General features: G+C 48.3%; 1 protein-coding gene across 1 annotated transcript in view; it reads left to right on the top strand.

Annotated features, from left to right (window-relative positions):
* Nucleotides 1–8,214: 8,214 nt before the first annotated feature.
* Nucleotides 8,215–18,959, top strand: part of LOC115089351 (visual system homeobox 2-like) — a 205,117-nt gene continuing 194,372 nt past the window's right edge. Inside the window, 3 exon segments of the mRNA XM_029597440.1 lie at nt 8,215–8,560; nt 9,202–9,246; nt 9,249–9,276. Of these exon segments, the coding sequence (XP_029453300.1) occupies nt 8,215–8,560; nt 9,202–9,246; nt 9,249–9,276 (419 nt within the window).

Genomic DNA, 18,959 nt, shown 5'->3' with positions numbered 1-18,959 from the left:
GGCCCTCACCAGAAAGGGAGCCGATGCCAGGAACTGGTTGGCGACAGCTCTACGAGTGTTTCAGGAATTGAAGAACGCATTCCTCCAAGACACCTGCCTCAGCCACCCAGACCCTCAATGCCAGTTCATCGTGGAGGTCGACGCCTCCGACATAGCTGTCGGGGCCATTCTAAGCCAATTGTCCAATGGAGGTAAATCCCTGCCGTGTTCCTACTACTCACACAAGTTCTCGCCTGCAGAAAGGAACTACGGCATAGGGGATAAAGAGCTGCTGGCCATCAAACTGGCTTTCGAAGAATGGCGCCAATGGTTGGAGAGGGCCCAGAACCCAGTAGTCATTTACACAGAACATAAGAACCTGGAGTATCTGTGCCGTGTCCAGCGTCTTAATCCACGGCAGGCGCGCTGGTCACTCTTTTTCAGCCGTTTCAATTTTTCCCTTCGTTACCGACCGGCATCCAAGAACGTCCGTGCGGATGCTCTCTCCCGCACAATGGAGACAGAAGATACCATCAACCTGCCTCAGTACATTCTGGACCCGGCAAACGTTCTTCTGGCTGCATCCGAGGTGGCCCCCGCAGGTAAGACTGTAGTGCCCTCTCGTTCCCATAGGAGAGTGTTAGCATGGGCCCACGATTCCCTGACTGCCAGGCATCCAGGAACAGCCAGGACCCTGGAACTTCTGACAGAGTTCTACTGGTGGCCGCAGGTCAAGAAAGACGTCCGACTCTATGTTCAGTCGTGTCTACCTGTGCCCGGCAGAAACCCTTACATAGATGCCTCTGGGGGCTCCTTCAGCCGCTACCCATTCCCACTGAGCCCTGGACTTATCTGACCACAGATTTTATTGTAGATTTGCCTGTTTCTGATGGGAAGACTGTGATCTGGGTCATGGTCAACCGTTTCTCGAAGATGGCCCACTTCGTTACTCTCGCCAAACTGCCTTCAGTGCCAGAGTTGGTTAATCTCTTTACACAGCACATCTTCCGACTACATGGACTCCCTTCACACATCACCTCAGACCGTGGTCCCCAGTTTATGGCAAAGTATTGGAAGACCCTCTGCAGGAAATTCGGGGTGAAACTGGACCTGACAACCGCCTTTCACCCCCAGGGCAACGGCCAGGCTGAACGGACCAACTGAACTCTAAAGACCTTCCTTCAGGCCTTCGTTGGAGACCTTCAAGATGACTGGGTCACCTTGTTACCCTGGCCAGAGTTCTCATATAACCGCCACAAACACTCTGCAACTAACCTGTCTCCTTTTCAGTTGGTCGATGGAAAGAACTCTAGGCATCCATTGCCTTTGTCGCTGACAGTACCGTCGCCTGCAGTGCAATTTACGGCACAATTGCGCAACCTCTGGCGGTCCACCCAGGAGAAACTTCGTCGGACAGCCGCCAAGGCTAAAGTATACGCAGACAGGTCACGACGACCTGCTCCGGTCTTCCACCCGGGAGAGAAGGTATAGTTAAGTACCAAAAACATTCAGTTACGTATTTCCTCTATGTGGCTGGCTCCCTGCTACATCGGTCTTTTCACAGTGGCAGAGCGCATTGGGGCAGTGTCCTATCGGCTACGACTGCCGTCCACCCTGAGGATCCACAATGTTTTCCACGTGTCTCTGCTCTAACCAGTGGTTCTCTCCGCAATTCATGCCAAGCCTCTCGAGCCCGCCATTGCCTCTGCCGACCAAGATGTACTTACAACACCGTGAAAGATATCCTGGACGTTAAGTTCTACCGTCGCGGGTGGGAGTACCTCCTCTCGTGGGAGGGGTACGGTCCAGAGGACAATTCATGGGAACCATCATCCCATATCCTGGACAAAAGTCTTCTCCACCAGTTCCATCTAGAGCACCCGGCTAAACCCAGACCCCCGAGAAGGGGGTATAGGGGAGGAGGTACTGTTACGGTCCCGGGCCATGCCCCGGTCCCTCCACCTACCTCGGGTATGGCCTGGGCTGTTTCGAGGCCTCCTCGGGCCTGCATGGCCTCCAGCGCATCTCTCCCATCCCGGGAGAGATGCCGACGATCCGCTACAGCTGGCCCCGCCCCCCTAGACGCGCGTGCGTGGGGAGGAGTCCCTCTTAAAGGGGCCAGCGCGGGAAACTCAAGCCCTGCCTCGGATGATGTCAGACGCTATCAGGGTATTTAAAACCCTGCTTCTGGACATCTTCAGTGCCTTGCAACGAGGTTCACTCAGTCCCCTGAGTTACTAGTTACTGCGTTTGGTTCTTGGATCATCTCTTCGTCTTCTGGCTTCTGACCCGGTTTTGTCTCCTGACTTCGTCTTCAGCTTCCGCCCCTGGTTTTGGTTTTGACTTCTGATTTCTGGCTTCTGACCCGGCTCTGTCCCACGACTCTGATTCCAGCTTCCGCCGCTGGCTCTGGCTTCGGACCTCTGACTTCTGGCTTCTGACCCAGCTTCATTCTTGGACTCTGACTTCAGCCTCTTCCACCACCTCAGGTATCTGGTACTTGCTGGCCCAGAGGATTCTCCTAAATCCCAGCGGCTTGGGCTCTCATGGGCTCCTCCCAGGGGAGCTGCGGGCTTCCGAGGGTGAAGATTCTTCCAGCCTCCTGCGCCCCAGCCGTCCTCTTCGTCCACTTCTTCGGCCACTGCCCGGATCCTTGGTTGCATAGGGTCCCACCTAAGTCCAAGAGGTCCGGGTTCCTATGGGCTCCTCCTGGGGGCCCTTGGACTTCCAGTGGTGAAGTCTTCTCCGGAGTCTCTTCAGCACCGCCTCCCGGCTGTGACGCTCCCTGTGGGTTCCCACAGGATAACATCCGCAGTCTCAGCCGGCCCAAGGGTCCACGAACATAACACATACAGGGGTAGATTTTAAAAGAAGCGCGATCAGCCTACTTTTGCTTGCGCATCAGACTCAAGCAAAAGTACGCTGGATTTTAGTAGATACGCGCGCAGCCGCGTGTATCCACTAAAATCCTGGATCGGCGCGCGCAAGGCTATCGATTTTGTATAGCCTGCGCGCGCCGAGCCGCGCTGCCTCCCCCCGTTCCCTCCAAGACCGCTCCGAAATCGGAGCGGCCTCGGAGGGAACTTTCCTTTGCCCTCCCCTCACCTTACCCTCCCTTCCCCTACCTAACCCACCCACCCGGCCCTGTCTACACCCCCCCCTTACCTTTGTCGGGGGATTTACGCCTCCCGGAGGGAGACGTAAATCCCCGCGCGCCAGCGGGCCTGCTGCGCGCCGGGCCGCGACCTGGGGGCGGGTACGGAGGGCGGCGGCCACGCCCCCGGGCCGTAGCCACGCCCCGTACCCGCCCCCAAAACGCTGTCGACATGCCCCCGCAACGCCGCGCGCTCCGGCCCCCCGCCCCCCGACACGCCCCCCTCCGAGAACCCCGGGACGTACGCGCGCCCCGGGGCTCTGCGCGCGCCGGGAGGCCTATGTAAAATAGGCTTCCCGGCGCGCAGGGCCCTGCTCGCGTAAATCCGCCCGGTTTTGGGCGGATTTACGCGAGCAGGGCTCTGAAAATCCGCCCCACAGCCTCTCTCTCACACACCACACACATGCTGACACACACACACCATGATCCCTCTCTCACACACACATGCTCAGAACACACACGACGAGAAGTGGCAGGCCTGGACTCCCACCCATTCAGAGAATACCCTATATTGGATACCACAATACTTTTCCTGATTAAACTGCAAAATTTATTGCTTAAAAAGAACCATCTAGACCTCTACTCCATCACCTCTACAGCTTGGTCTCTTCACTGGTCTCAAGGCTCCCTTTCACAAACACATGTTTAGATACACACACACATACACACACCCTCTCACACACACATGCTTCCTGTCACACACACATGCGTGCTCCCTTTCACACACATATACTCAGACACATGCAAACACATGCTCAGACACAGGTTCCCTTCTGCTCATACACACACATATCGGCTCCCTCTCTCACACACACACCAAGGGCTCTCCTGGCAGCCATGGGTCCTCCTCCTCTTCACTTCTGCCATGGGGTAGGTTGGGACTCACTTTCCAGCCTTTTTTTCTTCTGGCTGCTTGGCAAGTTGGGAGCACAGGGCAATTCCACAGCTCCTTTCACTCAGGCTGAGCAATGGGTTGGGAATCAACGTGCAGTGAATTGGGAACTGGCCATGCGGCAGTGGCATCTTCCTATTCTTGGCCTCCTGGTGGGGTCCGGTGGTGGCGGGTCAGCCGCTTTGTCTTCATCTTGGGGCTGACTGCACCCCCAGGTTGCCGCCCCCTTCAGGCCACCGCGCCAATGCAAGTGCACGGCTTACACAGTGGGTTGCGCCAGCCCTGAATGTCATTCTCCCGACCTCACTCCATTCTACCGTACCTTCAATCTCCCCTCCATTCCATTCCACCACAACTTAAATACCATCTTCCCCACCACTGCTTTAGTACCATTCTATCTCCCACAACTGCACTCCACTCCAACACACCCTCAATACTGTTCTCCCCCCTGAAGTTCACTCCATTCCCACCACAATTTCAATATCATTCTCCCCCAGTCCATTCCACTAAACATTCAATACCATTCTTCCCCCACTTCATTCCACCACACTTTCAACACTATTCTCTACCCAAAACCATTCCACTAGACCACACCTTCAATACCAGTCTCCCTAACACACTCCACTCCACCACATATCCAATACCATTTTCCTGATCCCACTTTTTCACACCACACCTTCAAAAACATTCCCCCAATCCCAATGTCATGCCATTACAGCATCAATACCATTATTCAGCCCATCCAATGCCATCTCACCAGACCTTCAAAACCATTTCCCCCAACCCATTCCATTCCATTACACTTTCAACACTCTTCTTCCCACAACCCCACTCCTTTCCACCACACCTCCAATATCATTTCCCCTGCATCTCCATTCTATCGTACCTTCAAAACCATTCCCCAACCACATTACATTCTACCACACCTAAAATACCACTTCCTCAACCCCACTCCACTCCCCCACCACATATCCAATACCATTCCCCTGACCCCACTCCACTCCACCACACCTTCAATATCATTTCCCCTGCATCTCCATTCCACCACTGCTTTAGTACCATTCTATCTCCCACAACTGCACTCCACTCCAACACACCCTCAATACTATTCTCCCCCTGAAGTTCACTCCATTCCACCACAATTTCAATACCATTCTCCCCCAGTACCTTCAAAACCATTCCCCAACCACATTACATTCCACCACACCTAAAATACCACTTCCTGAACTCCACATTCCACCACACATCCAATACCACTTCCTGAACTCCACATTCCACCACACATCCAATACCACTTCCTCAACTTCACCATTCCACCACACATCCTATACCACTTCCTCAACTTCACCATTCCACCACACATCCTATACCACTTCCTGAACTCCACATTCCATCACACATCCAATACCACTTCCTGAACTCCACATTCCACCACACATCCAATACCACTTCCTCAACTTCACCATTCCACCACACATCCTATACCACTTCCTCAACTTCACCATTCCACCACACATCCTATACCACTTCCTGAACTCCACATTCCACCACACATCCAATACCACTTCCTCAACTCCACCATTCCACCACACATCCAATACCACTTCCTCAACTTCACCATTCCACCACACATCCTATACCACTTCCTGAACTCCACATTCCACCACACATCCAATACCACTTCCTGAACTCCACATTCCACCACACATCCAATACCACTTCCTCAACTCCACCATTCCACCACACATCCAATACCACTTCCTCAACTCCATCGTTCCACCACACATCCTATACCACTTCCTGAACTCCACCATTCCACCACACATCCAATACCACTTCCTCAACTCCACCATTCCACCACACATCCAATACCACTTCCTCAACTCCACCAATCCACCACACATCTAATATCACTTCCCCAACTACACTCCACTCCACACATATCCAATACTATTCCCCTGACCCCAACTCCACTCCACCACACCTCCAATATCATTTCCCCTGCATCTCCATTCCACCACTGCTTTAGTACCATTCTATCTCCCACAACTGCACTCCACTCCAACACACCCTCAATACTATTCTCCTCCTGAAGTTCACTCCATTCCACCACAATTTCAATACCATTCTCCCCAAGTACCTTCAAATCCCATTCCCCAACCACATTACATTCCACCACACCTAAAATACCACTTCCTGAACTCCACATTCCACCACACATCCAATACCACTTCCTGAACTCCACCATTCTACCACACATCCAATACCACTTCCTCAACATCCACTATTCCATCACATATCCAATACCACTTCCTCAACTTCACCATTCCACCACACCTTCGATATCATTCTCCTTGCATCTCCATTCCTCCATAATTTCAATATCATTCTCCCATAGCCCCACTCCACTCCACCATACAATCCAGTTTCATTCCCCCAATCCTTTCCATTCCACCACTCTTTCAATTTCATTCCCCATGACCCCACTTCATTCCACTGCACCTTCAATAGCTTTCTCCCCCTAATCCATTGCATCACACCTTCAATGCCATTCTCCCCCTTCTCTCCATTCCTCCACACCATCAATATTTTACCCCTATCTTCATTCCCTCATTCCATTCCACCACTCCTTCAATACCATTCTTGTACCCCCAACCGCAATCCACTCCACCACACCTTCAATATTATTTCCTCCCCCACCTTCAATACCATTCTCCCTTCCATCTTCACTCCATTCTACCAATACCATTCTCCTCCGCCACTCCATTCCACTAACTAACTTAAATGCTATTCTTCCCCACTCTATACCAACACATCTTCCATATCATTCTTCCCTCCCACTCCAATCAACCACACCTTCAATAACATTGACCCAAACCCACTCCAGCCCACCAAAACTTCAATTCTATTTATCCCTAGATCCCACTCTATTCCACCACACCTTCAATAGCATTTCCCAACCTCACTCCATTCACCATACCTTCATAATATTCTTCCACCTACTCCATTCTACCACACCTTCAATACCAATTCTCCCCCCAACCTTTACTCCATTCCATCACATCTTCAATACCATTCTTCATCTCAACTTCACTCTTTTCCACCACATCTTCAATACCATTTCCTCTCAATCCCACTTCATTCTACCAAACCTTCAAGATCATTCCCCCACTCCATTTCACTACATCTTCAATACTATTCTTCTTCCCAATCCTACTTCATTCTATAAGCACCTTCAATACCATTGACCCCACTTATTCCACCACACTTACAATACCATTCACCCGACCCCACTCATTCCACCATACCTTCAATACCATTTCCCCAACCCCAACCCCACTCCATTCCACCACACCTTAAATACCATTTTCCCCCAATCCAACGACATTCCACAATTCTTCAAAACCATTCATCCCCACTTCATTCCACCACACTTCAGTATCATTCATCCCCATCTACTCCATTTCACCACACCTTCAATATTATTCTCCCTCTCTGTCAGATCTCATCGCTTAATTCCTCTGGAGACTTCCAATTCCATTCTCTTCTCCCCCCCATACCTCCAACTTTCTGTGTGTGGGTTCTGTCTCCCTCTCCTCTCTCCTATTCTACCTGTGTGTCCAACACCTGCCTCTCTTCCCTTGTTCCTGGTTGTGAAGCCTCTGGATGTCTCCTCTCAGGTTGGTGAGTGTGCAACGCTGGCTCCTGGTTCCCCTTCCTCTCTCCTTCTGTCTCTGGGTGTGTTACCCACCCCTGTCTCCTCCTCTCTGGGTCCTTTCTTCTGTCCATGGTTTGTGTAGCCCCCGGCTTTTCTCCTCTCTGAATGTGAGTGTGTGTCTCCCAGCTCTCGATCTCCTCCCTCTCCTCTCCCTGGATGCGTAGCCCCTGGCTGTCTCTTCTTCCCTTGGTGTTTAGCCCCTGAATCTTTCCTCCTCCTGCCTCTGGCACTCAGACCCCGGCTCTCTTCTCCTCTTCCTGCTGGGCTCTCGCCTCATCCTCCCTGGGTGTGACTGTGGAGACCCCCGCTCCCCCCCTCCCCACCCTTTCCACTGCTGCAGGCAGATGCTGGTTTTGGCTTTTCTCTGCCCCTCTGATTGGCTGCCGGCTCTGACCCCTCTTGTAGGATAAAAGGGGACTTGGCGCGGGCTCTGGAGCTTTGCTCGCAGGAGAGGCTGCAGTTACCCCGACCATGACGGGCAAAGAGGGGCTGGTGCTGCCGCCTGCCCAGGGGGATCCTGCCAAGAGCAGCCCGGCCAACCCTCCCCGATGCACCGGCTTCGGCATCCAGGAGATCCTGGGCCTGAACAAGGAGCCGCCCTGCAAGCCCCGGGCCGGCCCGCACCCCCTGCCGCCCGGCGCCCCCGCTGCTCAGCCCCGGGGGGGTGGGCGTTGGGGCTTCTGGGGGCCGGCGCCATCCCGGGCTTCTACCGCCCAGCCCAGCTTCCTGGAGGTGCTGGCCGAGCCCCCCGCCCTGCACCTGCAGTCCTCTGGGCCGAGCCGGGGCCGCCGACGAAGCAGCCAGACCGCCAGCTCAGGTAGGGGGGAGGCGGGGGGAGCGGGGGGAGGGGCGGGCGAAGGCTCCCGAAATTCGTTTCCCCTGTGTCCTGTCGTCTCGGTTCCCCCCTCACCCCGCGCTCGGCGCCTCCCCGGGACCGCGTTTTCGTTTCGTTCAGGAGTCCGGGGCTGCTCCTCGGAGAGGAGAATTTATCGCGGCACGTAAACACTGAGAGGTGACTTTCTCTCTCTTTCGTTAGAAATAATTCTATTAAATATTTCCTGCGTTGCTTTATTTTTTTTTAATATTGGAGCCGCACTTTATGAAAATAGGAGCCAGAAATATTATGAGGGCGGAATGAAATCGGTGCCTTCGTTTTCTGAGAATTTAGCTTTATTCCGGAGCAAACGAAATATTTTCCCATAACGAAGAAAAAGAAACGCGAACAGAAACTCTCGTAACAAAACAAGCCTCACATGAGAGAGAATGGCAGCGACGACCAAGGTAAAGCTAATTTATACGAATAAATTGGAAGAGGAAAGGAAAGGAAAGGCAGAAATGGAGGGGGACCTGTGGATATTTCCGCTGCGGTGTTAGCGGGGATGCGCGGGATATCGGGGCTAGGCCGGGGCTGCAAGGGTAAGATCTCCTCCATCTTCTCTCCTTCTTTCAGATTCCGAGATGTTTGCTCCTCGGACAGAAAGATCTCCAAGCCCTCCTTAGGTCAAAGCAGAAGCGGAAGAAGAGGCGGCACAGGTGAGGGGGAGGGTGGCAGCAGTGGGATATTTATTTCTGGGATATTTATTTGTGGATATTCGTGGGATATTTGAGGGATATTGTGGGATATTTGTGGGATATTTGCGGGATATTTGTAGGATGTTTCTGGGATATTTATTTGTGGGATATTTGTGGGATATTTTTGTGGGATATTTCTGGGATATTTCTGGGATATTTGTGGGATATTTGTGGGATATTTGAGGGATATTTGTGGGATATTTGTGGGATATTTGCGGGATATTTGTAGGATGTTTCTGGGATATTTATTTGTGGGATATTTGTGGGATATTTGTTTGGGATATTTCTGGGATATTTCTGGGATATTTGTTGGATTTGTGGGATATTTGTGGGATATTTCTGGGATATTTGTGGGATATTTGTTTGTGGGATATTTCTGGGATATTTCTGGGATATTTGTTGGATATTTGCGGGATATTTGTGGGATATTTCTGGGATATTTGTGGGAATTTGTTTGTGGGATATTTGTGGGATATTTGTGGGATATTTGTTGGATATTGCGGGATATTTGTTGGATATTTGAGGGATATTGTTGGATATTTGCGGGATATTTGCGGGATATTTGTGGGATATTTCGTTGTTGCTCGCCCCAGGCTTGGGGAATCCTCTCGGTTATGCATTGCATGAGCGCCTCCTCCTTTTCCTTTTCTCCTCTGTCTTCCGAGAAATCACCAGTTCTGCCTGGGATTTTACTTGTTTTGTTTTGTGGAAATTAGATTCGGGGGGAAACGGGATTATAACGGGTTTACGAGATCTGAAAAGGTTTCCAGCGCCGCCGGAGCTTCGGACTTTTTATATTGAACCTGAAAAAGGCTCCAGGGTTTGGCGATTTCTGGGACCTGTTTGCAAGGCTTTTACACTTTGTTTTCTAACCTTCATGCAAACCCTCTTCTTATTAAAAAAAACAAAAGTCTTCCATCAACTGCAGAGAGAATTAAGATTTCTGTCCCCAAACCTGTGCCAGGCACTGGCTGAGTGATAAATGCACTGAGAAGTGCGGAGGAAATCCAATAATAATAAAAATCCCAAATATTCCAACCAAGAAAGATGTTTCACGGGAAGGAAGATTTTGGTTGCAAAAACGGCGCCGCATTTCACCGTTTCCCTGCGATAAATGTCATTTCCCGGCGCTGAAATCTTCCTGCCGAGCGGTAAAGCCGCGGCTCTCTCTAGCGCTCTCTATAACGCTGAAAGCTGAAGGCAGGCACAGGGGGGGCAGGAGGGAAAAGCCACCTGCAATGGCAATTCAGATTTCTCTTTTCCCCTCTCTTATGCCTTCAAAGACTTCTCTAACTGCAAAGCTTTTATAAGGCAGGTTAGAAATATATTTACTTCTAATTTCCTACATCTGCACATTTCCACTCTTTCGCATGAGTTACATAAAATAAAATATTACCTAAACTGGGGCTGATCCCCTCATAAATAACATCGGGTCCCTAATGGGCAGGGGTCAGGGCTATATCCCCTCATAATATAATATCGGGTCCCTGACGGGGCAGGCTCAGGGTTATATCCCTCATAATATAACATCGGGTCCCTAACGGGGCAGGGGTCAGGGCTATATCCCCTATAATATAACATCGGGTCCCTGACGGGGCAGGGCTCAGGGTTATATCCCCATAATATAATATCGGGTCCCTAACGGGGCAGGAGTCAGGGTTATATCCCTCATAATATAACATCGGGTCCCTGACGGGGGTGGAGGTCAGGGTTATATCCCCTCATAATATAACATCGGGTCCCTAACGGGGCAGGGCTCAGGGTTATATCCCCTCATAATATAACATCGGGTCCCTGACGGGGCAGGGGTCAGGGCTATATCCCCTCATAATATAACATCGGGTCCCTGACGGGGCAGAGTCGGGTTATATCCTCAATATAATATAACATCGGGTCCCTAACGGGGCAGGGCTCAGGGTTATATCCCCTCACAATATAATATCGGGTCCCTGACGGGGCAGGGCTCAGGGTTATATCCCCTCATAATATAACATCGGGTCCCTAACGGGGCAGGAGTCAGGGTTATATCCCCTCGTAATATAACATCGGGTCCCTAACGGGGCAGGAGTCAGGGTTATATCCCTCATAATATAATATCGGGTCCCTGACGGGGCAGGGCTCAGGGTTATATCCCCTCATATATAACATCGGGTCCCTAACGGGGCAGGAGTCAGGGTTATATCCCCCTCATAATATAACATCGGGTCCCTGACGGGGAGGGCTCAGGGTTATATTCCCTCGTAATATAACATCGGTCCCTAACGGGGCAGGAGTCAGGGTTATATCCCCTCATAATATAACATCGGGTCCCTGACGGGGCAGGGCTCAGGTTATATCCCCTCATATATAACACCGGGTCCCTAACGGAGCAGGAGTCAGGGTTATATCCCCTCATAATATAACATCGGGTCCCTGACGGGGCAGGGCTCAGGGTTATATCCCCTCATAATATAACTTCGGTCCCTGACGGGGCAGGGCTCAGGGTTATATCCCCTCATAATATAACATCGGGTCCCTGACGGGGCAGGGGTCAGGGTTATATCCCCTCATAATATACTTCGGTCCCTGACGGGGCAGGGCTCAGGGATATATCCCCTCATAATATAACATCGGGTCCCTGACGGGGCAGGGGTCAGGGCTATATCCCCTCATAATATAACATCGGGTCCCTGACGGGGGAGGGCTCAGGGTTATATCCCCTATAATATATATCGGGTCCCTGACGGGGCAGGGGTCAGGGTTATATCCCTCATAAATAACATCGGGTCCCTGACGGGCAGGGGTCAGGGTTATATCCCCTCATAATATAACATCGGGTCCCTAACGGGGCAGGGCTCAGGGTTATATCCCCTCATATATAACATCGGGTCCCTGACGGGGCAGGGCTCAGGGTTATATTCCCTCATAATATAACATCGGGTCCCTGACGGGGCAGGGGTCAGGGTTATATCCCCTCATAATATAACATCGGGTCCCTAACCGGGGCAGGGCTCAGGGTTATATCCCCTCATAATATAACATCGGGTCCCTGACGGGGCAGGGCTCAGGGTTATTACCCTCATAATATAACATCGGGTCCCTGACGGGGCAGGGGTCAGGGGTTATATCCCCTCATAATATAAATCGGGTCCCTGACGGGGCAGGGGTCAGGGTTATTTCCCCTCATAATATATCATCGGGTTCCTGACGGGGCAGGGCTCAGGGTTTATCCCCTCATAATATAACATCGGGTCCCTGACGGGGCAGGGGTCAGGGTATATTATCTCATAATATAACATCGGGTCCCTGACGGGACAGGGTCAGGGTTATATCCCCTCATAATTAACATCGGGTCCCTGACGGGGCAGGGGTCAGGGTTATTTCCCCTCATAATATAACATCGGGTTCCTGAGGGGCAGGGCTCAGGGTTATATCCCCTCATAATATAACATCGGGTCCCTGACGGGGCAGGGTCAGGGTATTATATCCCTCATAATATAACATCGGGTCCCTGACGGGGCAGGGGTCAGGGTTATTTCCCCTAAATAACATAACGGGTTCCTGACGGGGGCAGGGCTCAGGGTTATATCCCCTCATAATATAACATCGGGTTCCTGACGGGGTAGGGGTCAGGGTTATATTCCCTCATATATATACATCGGGTCCCTGATGGGGGAGGGGTCAGGGTTATATTCCCTCATAATATAACATCGGGTCCCTGACGGGGCAGGGGTCAGGGTTATATCCCCTCATAATATAACTTCGGGTCCCTGGCGGGGCAGGGGTCAGGGTTATTCCCTCATAATATAATATCGGGTCCCTGACGGGGCAGGGGTCAGGGTTATTTCCCTCATATATATAACATCGGGTTCCTGACGGGGCAGGGCTCAGGGTTATATCCCCTCATATATATAACATCGGGTTCCTGACGGGGCAGGGGTCAGGGTTATATCCCCTCATAATATAACATCGGGTTCCTGACGGGGCAGGGCTCAGGGTTTATTCCCTCATAATATAACATCGGGTTCCTGACGGGGCAGGGGTCAGGTTATTTCCCCTCATAATATAAATCGGGTCCCTGACGGGGCAGGGCTCAGGGTTATATCCCCTCAGAATATAACATCGGGTCCCTGACGGGGCAGGGGTCAGGGTTATATCCCCTCATAATATAACATCGGGTCCCTAACGGGCAGGGGTCAGGGTTATTTCCCCTCATAATATAACTTCGGGTCCCTGACGGGGCAGGGGTCAGGTTATTTCCCCTCATAATAACATCGGGTCCCTGACGGGGCAGGGGTCAGGGTTATTTCCCCTCATAATATAACATCGGGTCCCTGACGGGGCAGGGGTCAGGGTTATTTCCCCTCATAATATAACTTCGGGTCCCTGACGGGGCAGGGCTCAGGGTTATATCTCCTCATAATATAACATCGGGTCCCTGACGGGGCAGGGGTCAGGGTTATATCCCCTCATAATATAACATCGGGTCCCTGACGGGGCAGGGGTCAGGGTTATTTCCCCTCATAATATAACTTCGGGTCCCTGACGGGCAGGGGTCAGGGTTATTTCCCCTCATAATATAACATCGGGTCCCTGACGGGCAGGGTCAGGGTTATATTCCCTCATAATATAACATCGGGTCCCTGGCGGGGCAGGGGTCAGGGTTATATCCCCTCATAATATAACTTCGGGTCCTGGCGGGGCAGGGGGCAGGTCTATAGCCCCTGGCTGGGGGGTGGGGGTATCAGCAGCCTGCATTAGAGGTGAAGCAGTCAGAGGTTGGATTATTCGTGGTTCTCCTCGCCAGGTGCGGATGGGCTCATGGCTGGTGCAGGTTAGGGCTGGCGATAAAGTACTTTTCATTGAAAGGAGATTGTGGGAGTGTGGTTGGACTATGGCAGGGCCTACCCTTCCTATTGCTTCCAAAGGACTTTAACGCTGGCAGCATCGGTAGCCACTTTCTCTTCAGATTTTTTTTGGTTTTCCTGGGAATTTTAATCTTATAGAGTAAGAAGGATCCGTGGGAAATGTCTTTCTTATAACAAAAAGGAGAAAAACAGTGGGAAAGTCTTTTTTTTATTATTATTAAACCTCTGTAGCATAGAAAGCCTGAGAAGGAAGCTCCCTGTGCATGGAGTGGACGCTGGCCCTGCCTGGGATCTGCGAGCCCCCGGCGCTCGCCGCTGGCACAGAATCCCAGGCTCTTTAGGACTTTTTATGCACAATTTTCATGTTTATCCGGTTATTGCCTTGCGACGTCTTCTCCTTTCATGAAGATGATTGTTTGTCTTTTATCAGTTTCATATTTTGGCTTCTTTATGTTTGACGTTGTAATCTGCTGGAATGATAATAATAGAAAAAGGCAAAATACTGGAACTTTTATAGATAAATAAATACATAGGAAGTAATGATGTGAGCACTGCAGGTGAAGGAGGGCAGAGAAAGGTCTGCCCAGCAAGCTTTTGTTTCCACTGCATTTTGTATTAATTCTTAGGGTAATTGCTGCTGGGTGCAGGTTAGGGTGGGTGCGGGTTAGGGTGGGTGCGGGTTAGGGTGGGTGCAGGTGAGGGTGGGTGCGGGTTAGGGTGGGTGCGGGTTAGGGTGGGTGCAGGTGAGGGTGGGTGCGGGTTAGGGTGGGTGCAGGTGAGGGTGGGTGCGGGTTAGGGTGGGTGCGGGTTAGGGTAATTGCTGCAGGTTAGGCCATTTCCCCTCACAGAGTCACAGCGGCAGGGGCAGGATTGGAGCCCTTCCTGCAGCTGGGGAAGGAGTTTGCTTTCCTCTCATACATAAGAACCGCTGAGGACTTGCACTTCTGCAGCCCTCCCTGGTGTACAGACCCTGCCCTGCTATTTTAATGTTAAAGAGAAGAAGGAGCCATTTCTTTTTAATTAAATCGGCAGACGGAGGGAATCCTGAGAGCACAGAGCATTAGGCTGCATCGCTTCTGGAAGGGATTTTTATTCAGGAGCATTTTATTTACCAGCACTAGTAATAGCTGCAACAAGAAACTGGACTCGTATTAAAGAGGCAGATATTGGTGTTTTGAGAATATAATTACTCACCTTGGACTCTCTGCTTCCATGCCTAATGCTTACCGAGAAGGAGGTTGTGAATCAGGGACACCAGCGTTCAAATCCCGCTTTTATTCCTTGGATCTCGGGCAAGTCACTTTATAATATCGCATTGCCTCGGGTACCCCCTAGAATGTAAGCTCTTTGGGGCAGGAACCGACACCTGAAACGCGCAGGGCGCCCTGATGTCCAGACTGGCGCTCAGTGGCAGCGCTGCACGCCCCGGATCAGGGGGCCTGGGGACACGCACAGCCCTCGCTAAGGGCGACCTCTGCTGGCTGGACTGAGAGCGCAGGATGAGCTCTGGCCGCAGCACCACGCGCGCGTTCCCTCTGCATTTTTAGTGACTGCTTTGTACCCTGCTCAGTTGTTTCTGATAAAGGAACAATAAAATACATAATAAATGAAATAATCAAACATGGATCAAGAGGAAAGGTCTATTCAATGGTTGTACGGCAAGATCTCAATTCCAAACGAGCTGGATAAAACGGAGAAAGCAGGAAGTGCCAGGAGACAAAAATACTCGTTACATTTAGGGACTCAATTGCTGAGCTTTTTTTTTTTTTGTTTGTTTTTTTACCATAGACACAGCAGAAAGGAAATCTTAGTGAAGCATTCTTCAATAGAAAATAGTGACAAACAGAAGCAGGTAAGCAGGGCACAGTATCAGAATAGAGCCTGGGAATGGGGAGGTGGACAGAGATAGAATCAATATAGAAAGTATGTGTGCAAATGCTCATCAGCTCTCCACAAATCATTCACCTAAACGGAGAGACATTTTGAATTAAAGGAATAGACGGGAATAACCAGAAAGAAATGGGGAAAAGCGGAAACAAAATAGTATTTGAGTAGCAATATAGTGCATGTATTATACATACAATTATTACATATAATACATACAATGTATGCTGTAAAATGCTGCATGGTGTATACATACCTTTATTACATACATATATATACTGAAAAAACTGCACAGTGTACACAGTAATTATTATATACATAACTTACAATATATTTATAGTAAAATAGTGCATGATGTATAATACAATTATTACATATAATACATACAATTTATATGCTGTAAAATGCTGCATGGTGTAGACATACATTTATTACACAATACATACAATATATATACTGTAAAATAGTACATGGTGTATACATACATTTATTACATACAATACATACAATATATTACTGTAAAATGTACAGTGTATACATGCATATTACATACAGAACTTACATATATAATACTGTAAAATACTGTGTGGTGTATACATACAATTATTACATACAATACATATACTGAAAAACTGCACAGTGTACACATATAATTATTATATACATAACTGACAATATATTTATACTGTAAAATACTGCATGATGTATACATACAATTATTACATATAATACATACAATTTATATGCTGTAAAATGCTGCATGGTGCATACATACATTTGTTACATACAATACATACAATATATATACTGAAAAAACTGCATGGTGTATACATGCATTTATTACATACAGAACTTACAATATATAAATACTGTAAAATACTGTGTGGTGTATACATACAATTATTACATACAATATATGCTGTAAAATGCTGCATGGTGTAGATAAATATTTATTACATACAATACATGCATTATTGTGCATGATGCATACATACATTTATTACATACAGTACTTACAATATTATATATTTGTTTATTTGTTTTTGTATACCGACATTCGATCGAGATATCACATCGGTTCACATGTAAAAGAACAGTAAATAAGGCATAGGCTGCTTATTTTTACAGTGTAACTTAAAGAATAACTTAGAACATTTTACATAAAATACATACAGCAGATATACTGTAAAATAATGCATGGTGAACACATACATTATTACATGGATTACATATAATATACATACACTGAACAATTGTGCATGGTGTATACATATTTATTACATACAGTACTTTATTTATTTCTTTAAAAATTTTTATATACCGCACAATAAGACATTTACATGTCCGTCTAAGTGGTTTTACAAGTGTACATACATAGAATAGAACAAATTGACACAATATAGAGGTTTTATACAAAAATAAGAGTCTTTAAAATATAGCAAAAGGTTTGTAGAGTCTATATTATTCTATAAGCGTAATTAAATAGGTGTTTTTAAAATTTTCTTAAATTCTTTGTGGTTTGATAAAATGCGGATATTTTCAGGAAGAGAATTCCATAATATTGGACCTGCTACTGAGAAAGCTCTTTTTCGTATTAAGGCTAAACTGATAGTTCTGACTGATGGAATTTCTAGTAAACATTTGTCCATAGATCGGAGTTGTCTTGAAGGTTTATAATACGTAACAGTATTGAAGATAATGGTAATCCTAAGTATAATGCGTTGCAGTAATCCAAATTTGTTAAAATTAGAGCTTGGGTGATTGTCCGGAAGTCAGATGGTAGTAGTAACGGTTTAGTTTTTTGAGCATGTGTAATTTGAAGAAAGATTTTTTTAACAGTCTCGGATATGTGTTTGGAGAGTGACAACTTTGAATCAATGATTATTCCTAAATTTTTTGCATGAGGTTTTATGGGTATGTTCTGTTTGTCAAAGAGAAAGATTGTGGTGGTTGATGTATAGAATCTGGTACTGTTGAAAGGTAAACTAGTTCAGTTTTTGCTGCATTTAATTTTAGTCTATTGTGAGATAGCCAAGTTTTTATGGTTGTTAAGTATATTTGTAACAAAGAGAAGGTTTTGTCCCAAGAATCAGATTAGTTACAATATGTAATTGATAAAATAGTGCATGGTGTATACTTACATTTATTACTTACAATACAAACAACATATATATTGTATTATCATGCCCAGTGTATACACTGCACTATTGTATACTGTAAAATAGTGCAGTGTTTCCTATCCCTGCCCAGGCGGCAGGCTTAGCCAGTCTGGTTTTCAGGATTGCCACAAAGAATATGCTTGAAACAGATTTGCATACATCGAGGCCCCGTACGTACAAATGTATTTCATGCATATTTATTCTGGGAGTCCTGGAACCCCCACTGGCCAAGAGGCTGGGTAACGTTGCACTAGTGGATGCTGTAGACATACATTTAGTAAATATTTTTGCTTGAGCAATTCTGAAGAAAGATGCATACAATTATTTATATGAAAACCGATATTACAAAAGCATAAAGGATCATAAAAGTCATCTGAAATGGGGCACAGGCTCTGAGAATGAACGGTGCTCACGTTAAACACGTGTAGAGCTGTATATTCGGCTTGAGATAAAGACATCACTCCAGACAGTTTACATCGTGATGAACACACAACAACATTAATTATTCTTTCTTGGTGAAATGTCAAAATGGTGCCAAGGAAAAAGAACCAACCCAGAGTTTCGTCACATGGTTCGTTAACCAGGATCTGCAAAGACTGATTCGTTTCAGAACTTATTCTAAAATTCGTTTTAAGTCAGGAACGTGCAGGAAGGAAAGGTTGTGTGGCGGCCAACCAATCACATGCATGGAAGGGGGCAGCGCCTCCACGCCCTCCCAGACGGCCTGCAAAGGACATGAGGGGAGGGGGTGAGG

The sequence above is a fragment of the Rhinatrema bivittatum genome, chromosome 4, assembly GCF_901001135.1.
Source record: "Rhinatrema bivittatum chromosome 4, aRhiBiv1.1, whole genome shotgun sequence".
In the NCBI taxonomy this organism is placed as follows: Eukaryota; Metazoa; Chordata; class Amphibia; order Gymnophiona; family Rhinatrematidae; genus Rhinatrema; species Rhinatrema bivittatum.
This window is presented reverse-complemented; position numbering and strand designations above follow the sequence as displayed.